Here is a 21,728-nt window from a genome sequence, read left to right as displayed (position 1 = left end):
GCTAAACATCGTCACAATTGGGCTTGTTGACAGTTGTGCTCATTCATTAAGCAGGGACCCTCACTTGAATATCCAGCCACTCTTCCCAGCAAACTAGTCCAGCCTTGGAATACAAAAGAAAAATGAGGAAGAACCTAATAGAGGGATGCTTTTGGAAGTCCTTGTCAAGAAATTCTAATGGACTCTCATATGAACATTTGAAAACTGCCTTGACTTTTTTCTAGTTCCCTGTCTAGAACTTGTAATGCTAATTAATTACTCTTGCCTTTACTTCTCCTTCACATCTCCTATTCATGATTCAAGGACTTTCTTTTCCCCTTAGAGACAAGAGTTATGCAATTTGGGAGTCTTTTAGATAGACCCACTGAAGGTGTACTCCAATTGTCTCACCCTGTGTCCCTGTTCAGCATGGAAGAAGTCAGAGCAGTCTACATCCCTATTCCCTATTGGCAATTTGGGTAACTGCTTCAGAAGGTGGCATGATAAGAATAGGAGGTAGGAATTGGCTAGGCAGTTAGGGTAAAAAGACCCCAAAGAAATGTAGCCAGTTTCTGGGCTAAAAGTCAAAATATCCTTGGGCCTGTTAGCAAGACACTCTGTTCCAAAGGCCAAAAAAGTCAAAATGTCAAAAGTATTTGGGAGCTTGTATCTAATCCTTAAAAAATATTTTAGGGTTACCTCTTCAGAGGGGGAATGTTGGAGGGAAGAGAGTAGGCATGTATTTGATCAAAACGCCTTATATGCATGTAGGAAATTCTCAATACAGTTTTTGTAAAAGTTTAAAAAAAAAAAAAAAAAAAAAAAAAAAGAATGTAGCTCCCAGGGCAGAGTTCTTACCTGGCATTCTAGAGGCCCTGGGTTTAACATCCAGGATTCAAAGGAGAAAACCACCCCCCCCGCCCTGGCCCCCCACGCCCCACCAAAAAAACAGGCAAGCAAACACAAAAATTCTAGTTGTATTATTCTTACTACAATGCAAGTAAAATGGGGAGAGGGCAGGGTGTGGTGGCACATTCCTGCACTCAGGAGGCAAAGACAGGTGGATCTCAGAGAGTTGGAGGACAGCTTGGTTTACATAACAAGATCCAGGCTAGCCAGTGAAGTGAGCCCGTCTGGAAAAAAGAAAAAACAAGGGGGAGAGGGTGATTTACCACTTTAAAGATATAGGCTGACTTAGAATCCATTTTCAATGTAAAACCTGCAAATACACACTTTTCTTAGGATCATGAAAAGAAATGGGAGAGGAATATATAATCAGAGGAGTATGAGTAAACAAATCGAAGGAAAATGGGTATTACATGGCTTGTAAAATGCCATAACAAGACTGAATACTTATAGCCAAATGCAGAATACCTAGCACTCTCAAAGATGAGTCAGTAGTAGGGTTAAGTAGTGATACTTTAAAAAAGACAATAAACACGTAACACATTAATATAAATCTGAATTTATTTTTTTGGAGTCAGTCTCTTTCAGCCCAGACTAATAGTCTTAATTTTAAAGTTTAAAAATCTTAGGTTATAAATTAAAAGAACTGTGCTTAATCTAACGATGAACATCTATCACAAATTTATAACCAAAGATACACTCAACAGCACAACTAACTTCTCATTAAAGTCAGAAACCAAACAAGAAAGTCAACTCTGGTACTCACTCAACAGTGACTACAGATTCAAACAAGAAAAACATATACAAAGTTTTAACAACTTAAACAAAAATGTCACTATTTTTGTGCTTAAATATGCTACAAGCTGAGTTCAAATCCCCAGCAAGAACATACCTGTAAGTCCACAGCTGTGGGGAGTGTGGGGGAAGAGGACCACTAGGGCTCCTGACAGGTTCAGTGAAAAACCAAGTTTTAAAGGAATATGGAGACTGACAAGGTAGGGCACATGATGTCCTCTTATGGCCTGAATGCCCATATTTGGGCACACACATGCATATACCACACTCACAAGCAAATATAAACACACAAAATGAAAAATGTCACTGTCACTAAGTGAACTAAAAGAGCTGTGATCTGGTTATTCGTGAATGACAGACAAAGCAGGATCCGGAGTTCAAAGCCATCTTCAATTACCTGATAAAAAGGAAGCCAGCCTAGGCCACATGAAACCCTACCTCAAAAACAAGACAAAAACAAAACAGGAAGTAAAGGAAGAGAGAGAAGGAAAGAGGAAGATAAAAGAATTGTTAAGAGTAATAAAATTCAATGAAGAGGCCAAACAAAATCAGTAAACGGTTTTCCCATAAACCAACAAGAAATTTCATTTTTAAAAGGATTAAAATCTGCCATGCGAGGAGGTTGCACACCTTTAGTCCCAGTACTTGGGAGGCAAAGGCAGATGGATCTCTGCAAGTTCGAGGCCAGCCTGGTCTACATAGCGAGTTTGAGGCCAGCTGGGGCTACAGGGAGACCCTGTCTCAAAAAAAAAAAAAAAAAAAAAAAAAAAAAAAAAAAAAAAAAAAAAAAACCAAAAAAAAAAAAAATAAAAAAAAAAAAAAAAAAAAAAAAAAAAGAAAAGAAAAGAAAAAGAAACCGAAAGTATTAAAATCTATAAAATACAAAAAAATAAAGCTGAGGGAGGCATTAAAAAATTATAGAAAGTTGGCTGGGCGTGGTGGCGCACACCTTTAATCCCAGCACTAAGGAGGCAGAGGCAGGCGATCTCTGTGAGTTTGCCTGGTCTACATAGTAATGAGTTCCAGGACAGCTGGGACTACAGGGAGACCCTGTCTCAAAAAGACCAAAACATTAAATTTAAAAAAAAAGAAAAAAAAATTATAGAAAGCTGATGTGCTGGCACACACTTTTAATTCCAGACTCTGGAGGCAGAGGCAGGTGGATCTCCCCAATCCAGCCAATCTGATCTACAAAGAGAAAATTTAGAGGGGTAGATGCCGACACACTACAGGTGTTAAAAATGCACCTATTTCAATAGTCATGTGAAAGAAGACAATGATCAGATCCCCAAAAATACATTTTAAGCTAATTGGAGTTACCAGAAAAGGTGATAGTACATTTACAAACACATATTAAAAACAGTATAGGGCAGGATAGATGGCTCAGCCCTTAAGAACGCTGGTTGTTTTTGCTGAAGGCCCGGGTTTGAATCCCAGCACCCACATGGCAGCTAACAACTGTCTGTAACTCCAGCCCCAGGGGATTTGACAGCCTCTTCTGACCTCCACGGGCATTACATGACAAGGGTGTACTTACCTACATGCAGGCAATACACAGATACACATACAATAAAAATGAATACATTAAAAAAAAAAAAAACAGTATATAAGGTGGGCATGGTGGTGCATGCCTTTAGTCCCAGCACTCGGGAGGCAGAGGCAGGCTGATCTCTGTGAGTTCAAGGCCAGCTTGGTCTACCTAGTGAGTTCAGGTCAGCTGGGACTACAGGGAGACCCTGTCTCAAAAAGACAAAAAAAAAACAAAACAAAAAAAACAACAGTATATAGTATACACTACAGCATCTAAGCTTGAGCAATTCAAACAGTATGATCTTGACCTAAGAATTGACAATGGATCAATGAAACAAAAGAGAAAGCATTAACAACCATATATATGGATTTAGTTCACAATGAAAGTAGAATTCTATTCAGAGGAAGCTAACCTATTGGAGATATTGTGTTGGGAGTACTGGGTTATTCATAAAGGGCAGGGGAAAGCTGATGTGCTGGCACACACTTTTAATTCCAGACTCTGGAGGCAGAGGCGGGTGGATCGCTCCAATCCAGCCAATCTGATCTACAAAGAGAAAACTTAGAGGGGTAGATGCCGACACACTACAGGTGTTAATAATGCACACAAGGTTGTAATAGAAGTCTTGATTGCAAATTTAATATCTTATTGTGATTACACACTGGAAACTTGGTGGTATAACTGGATTTGGTTTTAGAAAATTGACAGAACATTGATACAAATAGGAAAGATGGCAAAAAATGCTGTTGGTGTTGAGAAAGAAATTACCTAGAGTGAGGGACCTTTCTATTGGACAGAGGTAACTATGTTTACCTTTTATGTTTACATATTTTGGGTTTTGTGATGGCTTCCCAACACCCACATGGTAGCAAACAACCCTCTGTAACTCCAGTTCTAGGAGATCCAACGCCCTCTTGTGTTCTCTGAGGCACTGCATGACACAGGTGTACTTATATACCTGTAGGCATAACACTCATACATATAAAAATAATTTTAAAAATTTAAAGATATTTTAAAAATCCTCTACTGCATAAATCTCATACCTAGGCCATTCTTTCTTCTGTTCTATGTTCACTGCCTGGTTCAAGACCTTTTCAATGCAGCTATGCTATCACAATAGTCTCTCTGCTTTTAGCCTTATACTTTTAGCTCCATGCTACCAGAAAGTCAGTCTGTCCAGCTCACAATAGCACTGAATAACTGATTCCTTTATGAACATCTAAATCAAGCTTTAACATTTAACTAACTCCTTAAAATCCTTGGGATAAAATTTAAATGTGCTGGCCCTCTGTTCAATAACAATGTAATGTCAACCTAACTCCACCACCTCATCTTCCACTTTTTTGAGCTTTCACCTTTGACAAATCTTTCCTTTTTAATTTAGAAACTACTTTATCCATTTCTATAATCAAACTCATAGATATGACCTTACATACACAATACAGTGTTTTTTAAATTTGTATTTTATGAGTATTATCTCTACATGTAAGTGCACCTGTGTTGTGCAGTGCCTGTGGAGAAGAGTGTATTAGATGCCCTGGAACTGGAGTTAGGATGGTTGTTAGGCACTGTGTGGGTGCTGGGAATCAAACCTTAGTCTTCTGCAAGATCTCAACTGCTGTGCCATCTCTTCAACCTCCAATACAGTAATTAGATGCCCTGGAACTGGAGTTAGGATGGTTGTTAGGCACTGTGTGGGTGCTGGGAATCAAACCTTAGTCTTCTGCAAGATCTCAACTGCTGTGCCATCTCTTCAACCTCCAATACAGTAATTAGATGCCCTGGAACTGGAGTTAGGATGGTTGTTAGGCACTGTGTGGGTGCTGGGAATCAAACCTTAGTCTTCTGCAAGATCTCAACTGCTGTGCCATCTCTTCAACCTCCAATACAGTAATTAGATGCCCTGGAACTGGAGTTAGGATGGTTGTTAGGCACTGTGTGGGTGCTGGGAATCAAACCTTAGTCTTCTGCAAGATCTCAACTGCTGTGCCATCTCTTCAACCTCCAATACAGTAATTAGATGCCCTGGAACTGGAGTTAGGATGGTTGTTAGGCACTGTGTGGGTGCTGGGAATCAAACCTTAGTCTTCTGCAAGATCTCAACTGCTGTGCCATCTCTTCAACCTCCAATACAGTAATTAGATGCCCTGGAACTGGAGTTAGGATGGTTGTTAGGCACTGTGTGGGTGCTGGGAATCAAACCTTAGTCTTCTGCAAGATCTCAACTGCTGTGCCATCTCTTCAACCTCCAATACAGTAATTAGATGCCCTGGAACTGGAGTTAGGATGGTTGTTAGGCACTGTGTGGGTGCTGGGAATCAAACCTTAGTCTTCTGCAAGATCTCAACTGCTGTGCCATCTCTTCAACCTCCAATACAGTAATTAGATGCCCTGGAACTGGAGTTAGGATGGTTGTTAGGCACTGTGTGGGTGCTGGGAATCAAACCTTAGTCTCAGCAATATCTCAACTGCTGAGCAATCTCTTCAACCTCCAATACAGTCCGTTTTGATCTTACATATTTAATCATTAGTAGAGAAATGTTTCCTTGCCCTTTTGAGGCAAAGTTAATCTTGATGATCCTGAAAAGGTAGTCTGCAAGTAATCAGTGCCCTTGCTGAAAGAAAGCAAGTTACGATTATTTGTCTTTGCTCAGAGAATTTTGAATTCCTTTTCTGAAATGGCCGCAGGGATATTTTGAGTACCCACAAAGATAACACATTCAAATTAGCAACTAGGGTAACTCCCCCAATCTATGTTGAAGGTCTATCTATTAAAGGAATGATCATGAGCTATTATTTAGCTTCTTGAAAGCCAACATGAAAGCAATTCCATGCCTTATCCTTCCTTAAGTTCATCAGTCAATCATAGCATTTATGGATGAAATTAGAGATATTTGATAGATATGATGGGCACACCCTTAATCCTAGCACTTGAGAGGCGGAGCCAGGAAGATCAGGAGTTCAAGGTCATCCTCAGCTATATATTAACTTGAAGGCTAGCCTGGGCAACAGGAGACCTTGTCTCAAAATAATTCTTTTAATTTAAAAAAAGGTATTTGTTTAATCTACTAATACCCTAGCACTGTGTATTTATCACAAACCATGGAAAATTAAATAGCCTAACATTGCATTAAACATTAATGGAAGTAACAATTCTCATACCTAATGAAATCTACAACTACATATATAAATATAAACACACACATCAGGGCTGGACCAATGAATGACTCAGTGGTTAAGAGCACTTGCTACTATTCCAGAGGACTCACTTTCTAGTACCCATGCCTGGTGGTCAACAACCAACCACCTGTATGTAACTCTAGCTCCAGGGGATCTGATGCCCTCTTACAGCTTTCAATGGCACCTGCATAAACATGGTGAACATTCACACAAATACATAATTAATGAAAAAATAAGCAAATGTCAACATTGGGAATGCATACTTACCTTAAAAATTTCTAGATCACATTGCATCTCTTTAACTGTGGAATCTTGAACCTGTTTCCTATAAGGTTTTCACAAATTCTTAAGAATTCTTAACATGGAGAAGAATCACTGACAACACTAAGCAAATTCCTTAAATATAAATTTAGCCTTTCTGCTTACACTTCCAAGCCAAATTACTTCTGTGAATGCCTGAATTTTTGCGTGAGAGATCAATTTCATATACAGATGGGCAGAACCAAAATGAATTTTTGAGCAGGCTTCATTCTGTTTTCATGTTACACAGAGAAAATTGGCCTGTCCTGCTGGCCTTCTGAATAAGGATCTTGCAAAATCCACTATGCATAGGGTGTGCCCAAATACTTGCTGGGGAAAAAAAAAAATCTGACAGTGCCAGTTTAAAAAGAAAAACACCTCATCCAGGTGGAAATCTACAGAACAGTGGTTGCAGCAATTCAGCTGCAAACTTTTAATGAGTCTACAGAAAGGTTTTAGAAAAAAACAAGACTGGGGGAAAGACCCCAAATTTTTTCATTCTCTGTATAAACTTTTTATGAAAGGCAACTAAATGAATCGAAGGAGTCAGCTATGCTAACTTTATGTATCTAAACTGTAATAACTAATGCTCTGTCTCTGATATTGAGATCAGGTAGTTTTAAATATCTTATTTGATCTACAGTATTAAGGAATCACACCCAGGGATCTTGGAATTTTGTCTTTTTTTTTTTTGAACAACTATTTCTGGAAAAGAATAAAACTTTAAAGGGGTGGGGTGGGGGCAGCAAGATGATTCAGCAGGTCAAGACACTTGCTATCAAGCCTGACCACCAGATCCCCAGAACCCACATGGTCGAAGAGAACTGCAACCTGCACACATGACTTGCACACATACCATACCACGCGCACACACACACACACACACACACACAATCTAAATAAATACAATACCAAAAGGACTTTAATCATTTTTTTTTTTTAAGAGGGAAGGGAGAGATAAATGATAGTTTTCATTTGGGAGATTTGTTTTCAAAGCTTATCACTCCAACAGCTTTATTAAAAGAGTTCCAGGTGATAAAGGCTTTTGTCTTCATTCTCTCACTATACCCCAGGGTTCCCCCAGACCATTCAAAACAATATTATCTTACTCTCAGATATTTCATTTTTCTATATGGAACACACATCCACACAAATAAAACAAAAGTTACTCTAAGTACACACTGAGGCCAACAGGCTGCCTCAGGAGAGTAATAATAGAAGGCCTGCTCCAGCTTTGACTGGAGGCTGACTCCCCATAGAAATGCAAGTGCTGTGGAACTAAGTAACCTGGCTACTCAGCATACCGCACAACAAAGTACAGGGCACGTGTAACAGTGACAATAGCCTTTCCCAGACTGGTCTGGTCCAATAATTACAAAGCTAGTTAGAATCTATGAAAAAGGTGTAAACCTTTAGAAGTAAGGAACACAAGCCTAGAAGGACAAAAATAACAATTCTCAACAGTAATCCAGAATTTTTTCTACTATGCTACTCTAGCACTTATCTCACAAATCCTAAGAAAATACTATTCATCTATCAGATTTTCTGATGCTTGCCAAATAAATCAACAAAAATCCAATTATTTATGGCTCTGTAATGACAGAAATGTAACATTCCTTCACTGCTTTCAAGCCTTTGCTTGTAGTAACTGGAGTTACCATCAAGTTTTCTTCAGAAAAACTTTGTTTGGCTTTTCTTCCATTTCTTTATTTAATTGGCATTAGGGTCTTGCTATGAACCCAGACGAGCCTGGATCTACATGATTATATATATAGCCAACCTTCTAGTGATTCTCATAGTCTCCCAAATGCTATGTTAATAAGGCCCATGTTCCACCATGTCCATCTTAGGAAAACAGTTCAATAAAAACAAAGAAAATGTTTATGATTCATCTATTGGCTCTAAACACAAGGAAGACCTAAAGGAGAAAGAACATAAAATACTATCTTTCAAAAGATGTATTTGGGGGCTCAATGGTAGAGCTAATAGCCTAGAGTTACTTCCCTTTTCCTTTTATACTATACGACCATCACCTATACTGATCGGTCTCCAACATGGCCTACTCTAGCCAACATGCCTTGAAAACTCTCTCTTCCCTGTATGCACTGTGCCTTCTGCCTAGACTGATCTACCTCAATGGACCACAACCCCCACTGCACCCAAAAATCTTCCTATCGAAATTTAAACCACCCTTCAAGACTTATTTCTAATATTCTTTCCAATTCCATCTTTCAGCTGTAATCTTTTCGTATTTCATTTCTATAACTCAGCATTTACTTTATACTATTATGTGCAAGGCCCTAAGTTTCACAGTCTCACTGCTCTCTGCTCACTATAACTCCCTAAAGACAGACTTGAAGTATCTCAGGTCTCACATATTTGCACATTCAGTAAGTAAATGACAGCCCTAACGCTATAAGGGTACTTTGAACTTTAGAAAATGAAAGCCGGTCAAGTAGCAGAAACACGTAGCAACTAAATCTGCAGCAGTTAATTCCCGAAATTCCTCTTGCCTAAATTCCTCCAAAATCAAAAGGGGGTGAGGTATCTTTTGTGCCACAGTCACAGAAAAGCAAGTAGTATTAAAGATGCTAGGCAAAGAAAAAAAAAAATATTTAAGGGTGGGAAGGAGCAGCTAGAGGGATGGCTCAGTGGTTAAGAGCACTGGCTGCTCTTGCAAAAGGGTTCGAATCCCAGTACCCATGACAGCCAACAACCATCTGTAACTCCAGTTCCAAGGGGATCCAACACCCTCTTTTGTCCTCCACTGGTACTGCATGACACAGGTGCACTTACTGTGTTTATATATACTCATACACATAAAAGAAGTAAATTCTGTAAGAACACGTTGGAATCATTCCCCTATTTATACCAAGAAAACACAATAACTTCAAAGGACTATTAAAAAATAATAAGCACAAGAGGCTGGAGAGATGCTCAATGGCCACAGGCACTGGTTGTTCTGCAGAGGCTCTTAACTCAGTTCCAGGGATCCAATCCCCTTTGCTGGACTTGTGTACACCAAGCATGCAAGTGGTACATATACATACAAGCAGGGATTCATCTATCTTTTTTTAAAAAAGAAACTAGGCCTTAAAAGAACAAAGCTGTAGTCAAAATGCTCAGAGTAAGTGCTATTTCAGCCCTAAATGACACATGTATATCACCCCCTTGAAGACCCAGTAAACTGCACAGGAGGCGGCAGGAAGATTTAAAAGTGGGAGATGAGAAGGAGCACTATGTAACACTGTCTTCTGGATATGGTGCAGCCATTTTAATCAAACACAGCAACTGTGGCTAACTGTGCAAGACCTACAGGCAGTGGGGAGGGGAGCACCTAAGTAGGATAGAGACTATCCAGGAAGGAAGGGGGTCACCAAAAGTGAGGAGGAGAAAAGTGATGGGGAGGGAATATGATCACAGTACATTTTTACATAAATAAAACTTTGTTCAAAAAATTGGGAGGAAAAAAAACCAAAGCTATAAGTCACAAGTCAAGAAACTTGCTTCAAATCTTATCAATGACTTACTAGTAAGGACTTTAGCTAGGCTTTCCCCACATTCAAAGAGTGAGAACAGCCACATCAAGTGAAGAAACAAGAGTAGTAACATTTTAAAATAGTTTGAGAAATATGGGTAACAAAGCTCACTGGTAGAACACTTACTTTACCCAATATGAACAAGGTCCTGGGTTCAATTTCTTAGCACTGCAAAAAAATGCCATGATTTCAAAGTAGCTTGAGCCCTGATAATTTAGTTCATTTCCCTTGTTTTGATTAGAAAAGTCATCATATGATTCATCCTATAACTTATTTTTAAAAGAAGTTTTTATTAAACTTCATTTTTTGTGTCTGGTCTACATGTATGTAAGTGCACCACATGTGCAATGCCCTAGAGGGCACTGGATCCCCTGGAACTGGAATTACAGATGGTTGTTAGCTGCCATGTGGGTGCTGGGAACTAAACCCAGGCACTCTGCAAAAGCAGCCAGTGTTCTTTTAAACTGCTAAGCCATCTCTCCAGCTACCTTTTAACAGAGAAGAATTTAGTAGAGAAGACAACTCAGAACCTCTGGCTGATATTCTTCTACCCCATCATTCTGGAGTAAGAAAACTGCAAATCAATTTGATTGCCACTCTTGACAACATCAGCTCTGTATCCTTACTAATTTTAAGTAAGAGTTATAATAGAAAACATTCTAGAGGATGTAAAAAAGCAAAACCTACAAAAATGTCCTTAGAAATTCACTATATTCTGGATGAAGTTCCACTGCAATCAAGATCATCCAAAATTCAAGTATGTGCTTCACTGTCACTGAATTACACACTAAGTTTATTTTTAGCTAACTGATTTCAAACAGACTTCAGGAACCTTATTAGGCAAATAAATACGGGTTAGAATAGATTAAGTCCAAAACTAAAACATGAAAATAAAACAATAGGAAAACAACACGAATCCAGGAATGAGGCTTTTTTTTTTTTTTTTTTTTTTGTCTTTTTTGAGACAGGGTCTCCTTGTAGCCCCAGCTGTCCTGGAACTCACTATGTAGACCAGGCTGGCCTCAAACTCACAAAGATTTGCCTGTCTCTGCCTCCCAAGTGCTGGGATTAAAGGCATGCACCACCATGCCCAGCAGGAATGAGGCTTTTAAAAAGGAGCTCCATAGGGTGGAGATGTAGCTCAGCTGGTAGCATAAGCTTACCTAGCATGCATGAAGCCATAGGCTTCTTCCCAGCACTGCATATATCTGGCATGGTGACAATCACCTGCAATCTCAGCACTTCAGATGAAAGTAGGAGAACCTGAAGTACAAGGTCAATCTCAACTACAAAAGAGCTTACAAATCAGTTAAGAGGACCCTGGGTTCAGTTCCCAGCAACCTTACACAGCAGCTCACAACCATCTCTAACTCCAGTTCTAGGGTACTGACACCCTCCTTGGGCCTGCAAGGGTACTGGACACAGATGGTACACATATATACATGTAGATAAACACTCGTAACATATAAAATGAAATCTTTTAAAAAGACCCTGCCTCTCAAAAGAGGGGCACCCCCCTCAAAAAAAAGAGCCTGTAAATTTGTCTCTAAGAAAAACGGCAATCTAGAGAACACAAATTATAGCATCTAGATAATGTAAACGGACTAAAAGCTTAGAAATGGAGTTCAATTATTTGGAGTTCCACATCCTTCTCCCTGAGATCTTTATAAAGAAGGCATTGTGCAAAACAAAGAACATCCTCAACGTACTTCAGTAGTCACAATGAAATGTTTTATGGGATTATTTTTACACTACCCTTCTAGATGAGCCAATACCAACAATCCAGAAGGAAAAAGAAAAAGAAAAAAAAAAAAAAAAAAAGAGCACCATTCTGGAGGCAGACTCAGATGGATCTCTATGAGATTAATGCCAGTCTGGTCTGCATATCAAGTTCTAGACCATTTGAGGCTACATGAAGACCCTGACTCAAAAAAAAAAAAAAAAAGTGAGACGTTTACATAAATAATGTGCTCCAGGTGCCCATAATATTGATATGTAAGAGCACATTTAAGAGACTACATACATGGAAGCGAGTGTGGTGGTGCACACCTCTGATCCCAACACTTAGGAGGCACAGACAGGTGGATCTGTGAGATTGAGACCAGCCTGGTCTACATAGCAAGTTCCAGGTCAGCTGGGGCTACAGGGAGACCCTGTCTCAAAAAGACAAAAAAAGAGACTACACGGAGGGGCTGGAACAAAATCTCAGCAGTTAAAAGCACTGACTGCTCTTGCAGACCCGGGTTGGGTTCCCAGCACTCACATAGCACCTAACAACGGTCTGTAACTCCAGTTCCAAGGGATCCAACACCCTCTTCTGACCTCCACTGGCACTGTACAACACAGTGCACTTACATACATGCAGGCAATACACTCATACACAAAAACCTAAAAATTTTATATATATATATATATATGTCTTTTTGAGACAGGGTCTCCCTGTAGCCCCAAATGTACTGGAACTCACTATGTAGACCAGGCTGGCCTTGAACTCACAGAGATCTGCCTGCCTCTGCCTCCCAAGTGCTGGGATTAAAGGCATGCATCACCACGCCAGGCTTCATTATGTAAGTCTTCATTATGTAAGTTTTAAGCACAGAACTCAGGATATGAAAACAGTATTTAGCAAAATGAGGAACTGGTCCAGGAATTCCTAACTAAATAATTAGGAGGTAAGGGAGATGGGGAAGACAACTCTCCTAGGGAAAAAAGTCAAAGGAACATAAAGACCTAAAGTGAATTTATGCAAATTTAATAAATACATTACATATAAATGAGATCACTAATGCCTTTTTTGTATTTACAAGTAAGAATTAAGCCGTGTGTGGTAGCCCACGCCTTTAGTCCCAGCACAAAAAAGAAAAAAAAATAAGAATTAATAATAAGGAGCCAAGTACATGGTGGATTACAATTTGTCATCCCAGTGCTACAAAGGCAGAAGCAGGAGAATCAAGAGCTGAGGCCAGCCTGGACTACACAGTGAGAACTGTCTTTTTTACTTTTTTTTTTAATTGGTCTTTTTGAGACAGGGTCTCCTTGTAGCCCCAGCTGACCTGGAACTATGTAGACCAGGCTGGCCTCGAACTCACAGAGATCCCCCTGCCTCTGTCTCCCAAGTGCTGGGATTAAAGGCATGCACCATGCTGGGATTAAAAGGCATGGGCCACCACACCCAGTGAAGCAAACTGGCTTTTTTTCTTTTTTTTTTTTTTTTTTTTTTGGTCTTTTTGAGACAGGGTCTCCCTGTAGCCCCAGCTGTCCTGGAACTCACTATGTAGATCAGGCTGGCCTTGAACTCACAGAGATCCGCCTGCCTCTGCCTCCCAAGTGCTGGGATTAAAGGCGTGCACCACCACGCCCGGCAAACTGTCTTATTTTAAAAAAAGGGAATTAAATATTTAGGGTATTTATTGAAACATTCTGCTTCTTAGTTCCACAATCAAGTTCCTACACCCAGGAGCACATACACAAAATAAATCAATGTAATTTAAAAAATTTTTAAAATGTTAACACATTTCAACAACTTCTTGTACAAAGTGCTTTCATCATGGCCGCCTAAACTAAATGTATGACAAAGATAGGAAAGATCATGCTTTTTAGTGGTTTTAATTTGAATTATAATGTGCAAAAAAACACTGCTTTCAGTGTTATGATCTAATGCATGGAAATTCAACTTTTGAAAAAATATTTTTATTTATTTTTATTTTATGTATACACAAGTGTTTTGTCTGCATGGATGTAGGTGCATAACATGCATGCAAAGACCACAGAGGCCAAAAGAAGGCATCAGATTTCTTGGAACTGGAGTTACAAACTGTTGTTAGCGGCCACGTGGGTGCTGGGAACTGAGCCTGGGGTCCTCTGCAAAAGCAGCCAGTGCTCTTAGTCACTGGGCCATTTCTCTAGTTCTAGTTCAACTTTTTTTTTTTTTTGGTCTTTTTGAGACAGGGTCTCCCTATAGCCCCAGCTGTCCTGAAACTCACTATGTAGACCAAGCTGGCCTTGAACTCAGAGATCCACCTGCCTCTGCCTCCCCAGTGCTGGAAATAAAGGCGTGTGCCACCATGCCCAGCCCTAGTTCAACTTTTTAAAGGATTAGCTAGGTTAATTGCAAAAGGATACAATCGCTTCCCAAAAGTTGTCCAAAATGATCCTCTGGCTATCCATATACATCATAACCACTATGAGGACAATGCTCAGAACCAAGTAATGATTGAATTCTCATGTGGTTTTCAAATAACTAGATTATCATATAGAATGAGTTCTCTCCTCCTATACTTGTCGTTTTGTTTGTTTGGGGTTGATGATTTGGTTTTGCTGGGGTTTTGATTGTTTGGGTAGATGGGCAGTGCTGGGAACTGAACCCAGAGCCTTGTGGATGCTCTACCACTGAGCTACATTTCCAGCCCTTCCCATTCAGATTTCACCAGGCTAAAACACCAACAACTTTACAAGAATTCAGAAATGTTTTTGAAGCAATACATCCTGAACAAAATAAGCACACAGATTCTAAATGCCTTTTGGTCCTGTGTAAAATCCCAAGCACCATTACAGAGGTTTGATCTTTAACAAGACATTTTTAAAGCAGCCAACTACACGGTAAAGTCAGAGATATCACAAATATTGGCAGGTTAATTTAAGACACTAATCCATTTGAAGAATGGTAACTGTATTACAGATGTAAGCCAACCTCTGAAACATACTTGCTTTAACATAGCGATAAACTCTTGAGTACTCAGAACTAACAAATGGTAATGGAACTAGGTGTCTGGTACGGAAGAAATGTGAGGAAAATTACTTGGCCTTCCTTCAAAATATAGTTTCATTTCAAATATACAGTATTATCCATATGGATAACATAAACTTGATAAAGCAGGTAATTTACTGATTAGAAGCATTGCTGTCAACAATTAACTCTCCAGTGAGAATCAATAACCTTTTTCTTTTTTAAAAAAATATTTTATTTTTATTTAGGTAGGTGCACCCGTGTCATGTAATGCCTACAAAGGTCAGAAGGTGTCAAGTCCCCTGGAACTGGAGTTATAGATGGTTGTTAGTCGCCATGTGGGTCCTCTGCAAGTGCTCTTAACCACTGAGCCACATCTCTCCAGTCCCAGAGAATCAATCACCTTTTTCTATATTGACTCTCCATACATTTAACCAATTCTTCAACATCTCTAAAAAAGAGGCAGATGTACTTTCAAATATGCAGTCCCTCTTTTCCAACTTCTTTGTTCCTGCTCTCAGAAATCTAATACTTATAAATAGTAAATGGAGATTTATTTAACTTCAAGCATGTTTTCCTTAAATACATGAATGAATGAGGACTGAGGAGAAAAGATCAAGAATGAAGTACTTCTGGCTCCACTACAACAATCTGGCATGTCATTGAAAGATTATGTATCATTTTATGAAACCGATTTGGAAAACAGTCAAAATTTATCCCAAATACATCAATACATTAACTTTGCTGAAAGAAAATACACATGTAGCTGGGCATGGAGGTATACACCTGTAATCCTAACACTCAGGAGACTGGGGCAGGATGATGTGACTGGTCTCAAACAAAACAAAATGAAACAAAGCAATCTGATAAAAGAAAAAAAGGAAGAAAAAAAAATCACAAAAACAAAAGCAGTATAATTAAGGAACAAAAACAAGTAGTTGAAATGGATTACGTAAAAAGACAATGTCTAAAACATTGTTTCACTTTCTAACTAATCCTTAGAATGTGATACTATGAAATACATGAGTTTCACCTGTTTCCTGGCATTTAACTCCTAAATTCCTTGGGATCTTCAAAGATAGTTTTCTTTTTTCTTTTTTGTTCTTATTGAGTCAGGGTCTCCTGGTAGCTCCAGCTGACCTGGAACTCTCTATGTAGACCAGGTTGGCCTTGAACTCCAAAGAGATATGCCTGCCACTGCCTCCTGAGTGTTGGGATTAAAGGCATGCGCCACCATACCCAGCCTTAAGACATGTTGTTTTTCAATGGTAGGTAGTTGAATTAATGGTTGGCACCCCGAGGTAGCTTCAAGATGGGGGCTAGTCACGAGAAAGATCAAGGTGGGCTTAGGCAGTTGGAACTTTCAGTTTTACCTCCAAAGGGAGGTAAACAGGACCAAGTATCACCAATAGCAATTGGTGTAATTAATCATATCTATGTACTAAACTTCCAAAAAATCCAAAAAAGACAGAATTCAGAGAGCTTCTAGGTAGATGAATATATAAAGGTTCCTAGGGGGTAGAATGCCCAAAAAGGGCACCCATTCCCTCATCTCTCACCCATATGAATTGGTGTTTGTAATGGGTGTTTCCTTTGTAATATCATCTGAGGACCAGTTTATTAGAATCCTGATTTATAACCAGTCAGAAGCACAGGTAAAACAATCTGCGGTTTACAAGTGTTATCTGAAGGAGTAGTAGGGGGCAATCTTGAGGACTAAGCCCTCAACCTGTGGGACCTGGCACTTCTATCTCCAGGTAGTGTCAGAATAGAGTTCATTTAGAAGACAACCAGCTGCTGTCCACTAGAAGTGATTGCTTGCTTATTGGTAGAGAGAAATCCCCAGACTTTTCAAGGTCACAATGTCTTCTATGTTGACTGTGTAGTTGAAAACAGAGGAAAAAAAGATTGCTTTTCCAACCATAAGAACATCTTGTGTTAAAACTGAAGATCAAGTATGCTCTCTGCTGAAAAAAAAAGCACTGAAAACACTAGAAATTCCAATCAACTTTACTGAATCAACTGAACACTTGGCCCTACTTCCTAGAAACAGTATCTCAAGTTACAACATTAAAGCTTTAAAAATGCCCTATAGTTTCAAAAGAAATCATTTACTTATTTTTTTTAGTTTCTTTTTAGTAAGACTTCAAGAGGAGAAAAAAAAAAAAAGATTTCAAAAAGAAATCAACAACTTTTAGCCTACAACACAATATTTTTTCATTTCAGATATATACATTCACCTACCTAAAACTAACAGAACCTAGTTGTCAATACACAAGAATTATATTCTTCACAAAATGGGAGTTTGTCTTTCTTCCTTGCCCCAACATGTCTCAAGAATGACTATGCATCACCATGGGTTCTACTCACAGGGGTACATGGCACTGCTCAGGATCGGCTCGAGTCAGTTCTTCTTCTTCAATATCAGACTCCCCTCCTGAACTACTGTCCGTGACATCTGAATCAAATGCTTGTTCACTGCACCTCAAATTGGCTATGCCACTAGCGGAAAAGCTCTCCAATTCTTCTGAAATTGAATCGCTTTTCAAGAAGTTGCTGAGTCCCTCTGAACTGGTGGTCTCATTGGCAGCTTTTCTCAAAGCAGCTTCAGCCTTTCGGGTCAACATCAACTGGCTTCGGGACCTCAAAGATTCCAAGTTTGGCAGTTTGTTCAAAGTCTTCTCCAAAAATCCACCCAGCTGATGCTGTAAATGTCTCTCTACCTGCTTGGCTTGTACAACCTGTAAGCGCTTCTGTAACCTGCGGGCCCGAATCTCAATATCAGCCTGTCGCCTCAGTAAAGCTGTTATCCTTGTGTCAGAATCTAAAGCACTAAAAAGAATGGAAGACAGGGGAGATTTTTTGACCTCTAACTTGACAGTTGTCAAGTTAGAGCTGGAGTCTGTACAAGGTGATAACCTACTGCTTCCTTGAAGTGCTGACGGTTCCATGGAATTGACAGAAGATTTGTTTGCAGTGCTATTATTGCTATATAGAGTTGTGTGTTCTGTATCAAGGCTTCTATGTGGAAGAGTGCAATTGGTCAAAACACCTTTCAAGTCCCCAGAGTCAGATCCCCCTACTTCACTTCCCTGCAGAGCAGATGAAGAAAGAGCCCGTTTTCCCCCATTGAGGGAACTGGAATTGTCATGATCAGAATGTGCTGAACTTTTAGTCAATTTCTTAGCCAACCCATTTACAGGCGCTTGTGGCACAGCTGTCTGACCACTTGTATTCATGGTTCTAAGATTTTCTAAGGAAAACTCCAAAACTGGCTGTCTTCCCAACAGCTCAGCTCGGAGTTCATAGGACTGAGATAAAAGAGGATGAGATTTAAGGACTGCCTGCTTGCTGAAAACCCCTTGCAATTTCAAAGACTCCTTTGAGGGAACAGATGTTACATCAGAGCAGAGATAAGATGCCACCAATGGTTGCAGCTTTCCCAAGTCTTCCTTGGTAGGATTATTTCGGAAGTCTAGACTGGGATCCTCTGTAGTGATGGCTTTTCTTTTGGTTCCGTTGGCAGCAATAAGGATGCTGGCGTTGCCGTTATTTTCGGCACTGCCAGGAGATAAGGTGGAGGATGGGGGAGCCAGTTTGAACCGGATGTGGTGTGCTTCAGCTGCTGCGTCAGTGAGAGCGGGCGCCATCGCAGCCATTCAGCACAGAGAGACAGGAAGTCCAGCCTCTCCTGGTGCTGAGGCCAGCTCCACAGCCCCTTGCTGCCTCCCCTGAGAACAGACTGAAAGAGAAAAGAAAAAAAGGATGTCAGAAATATAAGTACACTCAAAAACAAACACACGTTTTTTAATAGAAGCACCACTTGAAGCTATTGCCTAAACTCTGCCTCCAAAAAGAAAACCGTAGAATCATTCTGGAGCCTCAAGTTGTTTTTCATCTGGGGAAAGAAGAACACAATCCTTGCACAAAAAGGAATTTTACTCTTCTTGTCACTTGCCTAACCATCGATTGAAAATTGTCAAAATAGAAGTCCCATTCTGAAATAATGTTTATAATCATCTGCATCTAAACTATACTATACTTCTTGAAATCACTGGATTTAAATATATAGTATTAGAAAAAAATTAAGAAAATTGTGCTTACAAAAAAAGTGCATGTCAAATATCACAGGTCTGTGGATTTTTCTCACCAAGAATAGTTTTCATAAGCTTCTCTACAAAGAAACTTTTGACTATACTATCAGGCTAACTGTATCACACTATTAATACCAATTTGTTTCATCAATTTTCTTTTCTTTCAGGCTGCCCATAAGGTCCTGTCTACTGGCTCTTTACATTCAACCTAAATCTGTCTTCAAATTAACTGCCCAACATACTTCTTTCTTTCCCTTTACCACTAAACTCCTCAAAGAACAGTTACAGCAAGGCACGGTGGCACACACCTTTATTTAATCCCAGCACTCATGAAGCAGAACTGAGAAGATCTCTGGGAGTCCCAGGCAGGCCAGGGCTACATAGTGAGTCCCTGTCTCAAAAAAGTTACAAACAACTGCCTCTACACTCTTCACTCCTCTGTCTATAACCTAGATTTCACCCCTATCATGCTGGCAAAGTTACCAGTCATCTCATTATCACATGAAGTCCCATTTTCACTTCTCCCTAAGCATTAGGTAGTGCTAACTTTCCTAATATCCTTGGCATTATACTTGTCCTGTTCTCTTCCTCCTGCCAACCTCCTAAAATGCTGAGACTGCCCAAGATCCCTTCCTTTTGACCTTCTCTTTCAACTCATTCACTTGGCAACAAATAGAAGTATGAGGACTACTAACGCTCAGAAAAGTTTTTCTGAGCTGGACTAATCAGCATTCTAATCAAGCCCCTGGAAACTCAGAACTCACTTTTTGCTTCCAATTTGCCTCTTCCTTCCTCATCCTATCTCATTTTCTTGGTTAATAAAATTTTTTATTTAGTAATTAATCAACCTACCTCAATTAATTACCTCTTCTCGCTCTCTCGCTCTCTCTCTCTCTCTCTCTCTCTCTCTCTCTCACACACACACACACACACACACACACACACATATTTATCTGGTCTGGAAGCAAAGAGAAACCTATATAAAGGACTAAACTAGCAATATTTATTTTTTTAAAATGCTCTTGGTGTGTATGAGTGTTTTGCCTGCATGTTATGTAAGTGTACCGTGTGTGCACAATGCCTGCAGAGTCCAAAAGAGGGTGTCAGATTCCCTGGAACTGTTGTTAGCTGCCATGTGGGTGCTGGGAATTGAACCCAGATTCTCAGCAAGAGCAGTCAGCTCTTCCAACTGCTGAGCATCTCTCCAGTCCCAAAGCCTGTTATTCTTAAACTATGGTCTCTGGACTTCTGAGGATCTCAAAGACACTCCCACCACCGTGTGATTGCAGGCACAAGGGTGCCTACAGTACCAGTGTGGCGGTCAGAAAATAACTTTCAGGAGTCAGTTGTCTCCTACCATGAATTCTAGGGATGGAACTCAGGCTATCAGGCTTACAAACACTTTTACCAAATAAGCCTTTCATAAGATTATTTTGGAAGCCAGTGTTTTAATAGTAATTCTAAAACACTTGCCTTTAAAATTTTACTGTATTTATTTTTATGCTTATATATTTATTCATAGAGAGGAAGGGGGTTGTACAGCATGCTACAAAATATGTGTGGAGGTTAGAGAACAACTTACAAGAGCTGATTCTTTTTCCACTACATGGGACCCAAGGATAGAACTCAGGTGATCAGGCTTGGCAGCAAGCACCTTTACTGGTTGAGCCATCTCATAGTCCTGCCCTGTAACTGTTGACATTTGCAATGAGGGTATGAAAACAGGTACAAGCATCACTGCTGGTATCTTAGAACAATCAAGGCAGTGGCACCAACAATACCAGTAGTCACTGCATTCTTCACTCACTTGCAGCTTAAAAATAGAAAGTTAATTACACTTAAGATGTTCTTGGGCCAGCGAGATCGCTCAGTAGGTAAAGGTCCTTGCTGCGAAGCCTGACCATTTGCGTTTGAGCCCAAGAACACCCATAAGGTAGAAGGAGAAAACCAACTCCCACCAAGTTGTCCTTTGACTTCCAAACATGCACCATGGCATAAGCATACACACACAGACACACATGTAACATAAGTTCTTGATTAAACAAAACAGTAGACTACTGATTTCATTAAATCTCTATCCAAGAATACATTTTAATAGTCTGTGTTTCATGAAACACTGGCTTTAAGAAGTCTAAAGAGCCGGGCTTGGTGGTGCAGCAATTTAATCCCAGCACTCTGGAGGCAGAGGCAGGCAGACCTCCGAGAGTTCAAGGCCAGTCTGGTCTACATATCAAGTTTCAGGCAAGCTAGGGCTATAGGGAGACCCTGTCTCAAAAAGACAAAAAAGACAAAACAAAACAAAAACAAAAAAGCCCAAGAAGTCTAAAGAAAGCACTGATACAAAAGCAAGTTGAACTAGCTTTCTTAATGGCAGAACAACTGACAGAGGAACTATGATTACTCAAGCTTGGGGGCAAGCACAGGAGCACAGTCCTGTATTATAACCACCACTGAGAAAAGTTTAAAGCAGTCCCAATGATGGAGAAATCTGAGGCCAGCCTGGGATATACAGTCAGATCAGATCCCAAAAAACTTGGGCAGTTAGCTAACAGACATTTTCTAGAAAAATGAACAAAATGAAACTTTCACTTCAAAGAAAAATCACTAACAGTATGTGATGGCAATGGTAAAATCAGAATCTTCAAGCAAAAATCAGTATTTTGAAAAAATTTTAGTAC

General features: G+C 39.8%; 1 protein-coding gene across 8 annotated transcripts in view; it reads right to left on the bottom strand.

The window, feature by feature from the left end:
- Kansl1 (KAT8 regulatory NSL complex subunit 1) overlaps nt 1–21,728 on the bottom strand; it is a 180,343-nt gene that overhangs the window by 106,279 nt on the left and 52,336 nt on the right. For all 8 annotated transcript variants that reach the window (XM_008821892.3, XM_029558066.1, XM_029558065.1 and 5 more), the window contains one exon: nt 17,327–18,698. In XM_008821892.3, the coding sequence (XP_008820114.1) occupies nt 17,327–18,615 (1,289 nt within the window). In that variant the 5' untranslated portion in view covers nt 18,616–18,698. The remainder of the gene's footprint in view (nt 1–17,326; nt 18,699–21,728) is intronic.

Source organism: Nannospalax galili, unplaced genomic scaffold, assembly GCF_000622305.1.
Source record: "Nannospalax galili isolate Female #2095 unplaced genomic scaffold, S.galili_v1.0 scaffold1128, whole genome shotgun sequence".
In the NCBI taxonomy this organism is placed as follows: domain Eukaryota; kingdom Metazoa; phylum Chordata; class Mammalia; order Rodentia; family Spalacidae; genus Nannospalax; species Nannospalax galili.
This window is presented reverse-complemented; position numbering and strand designations above follow the sequence as displayed.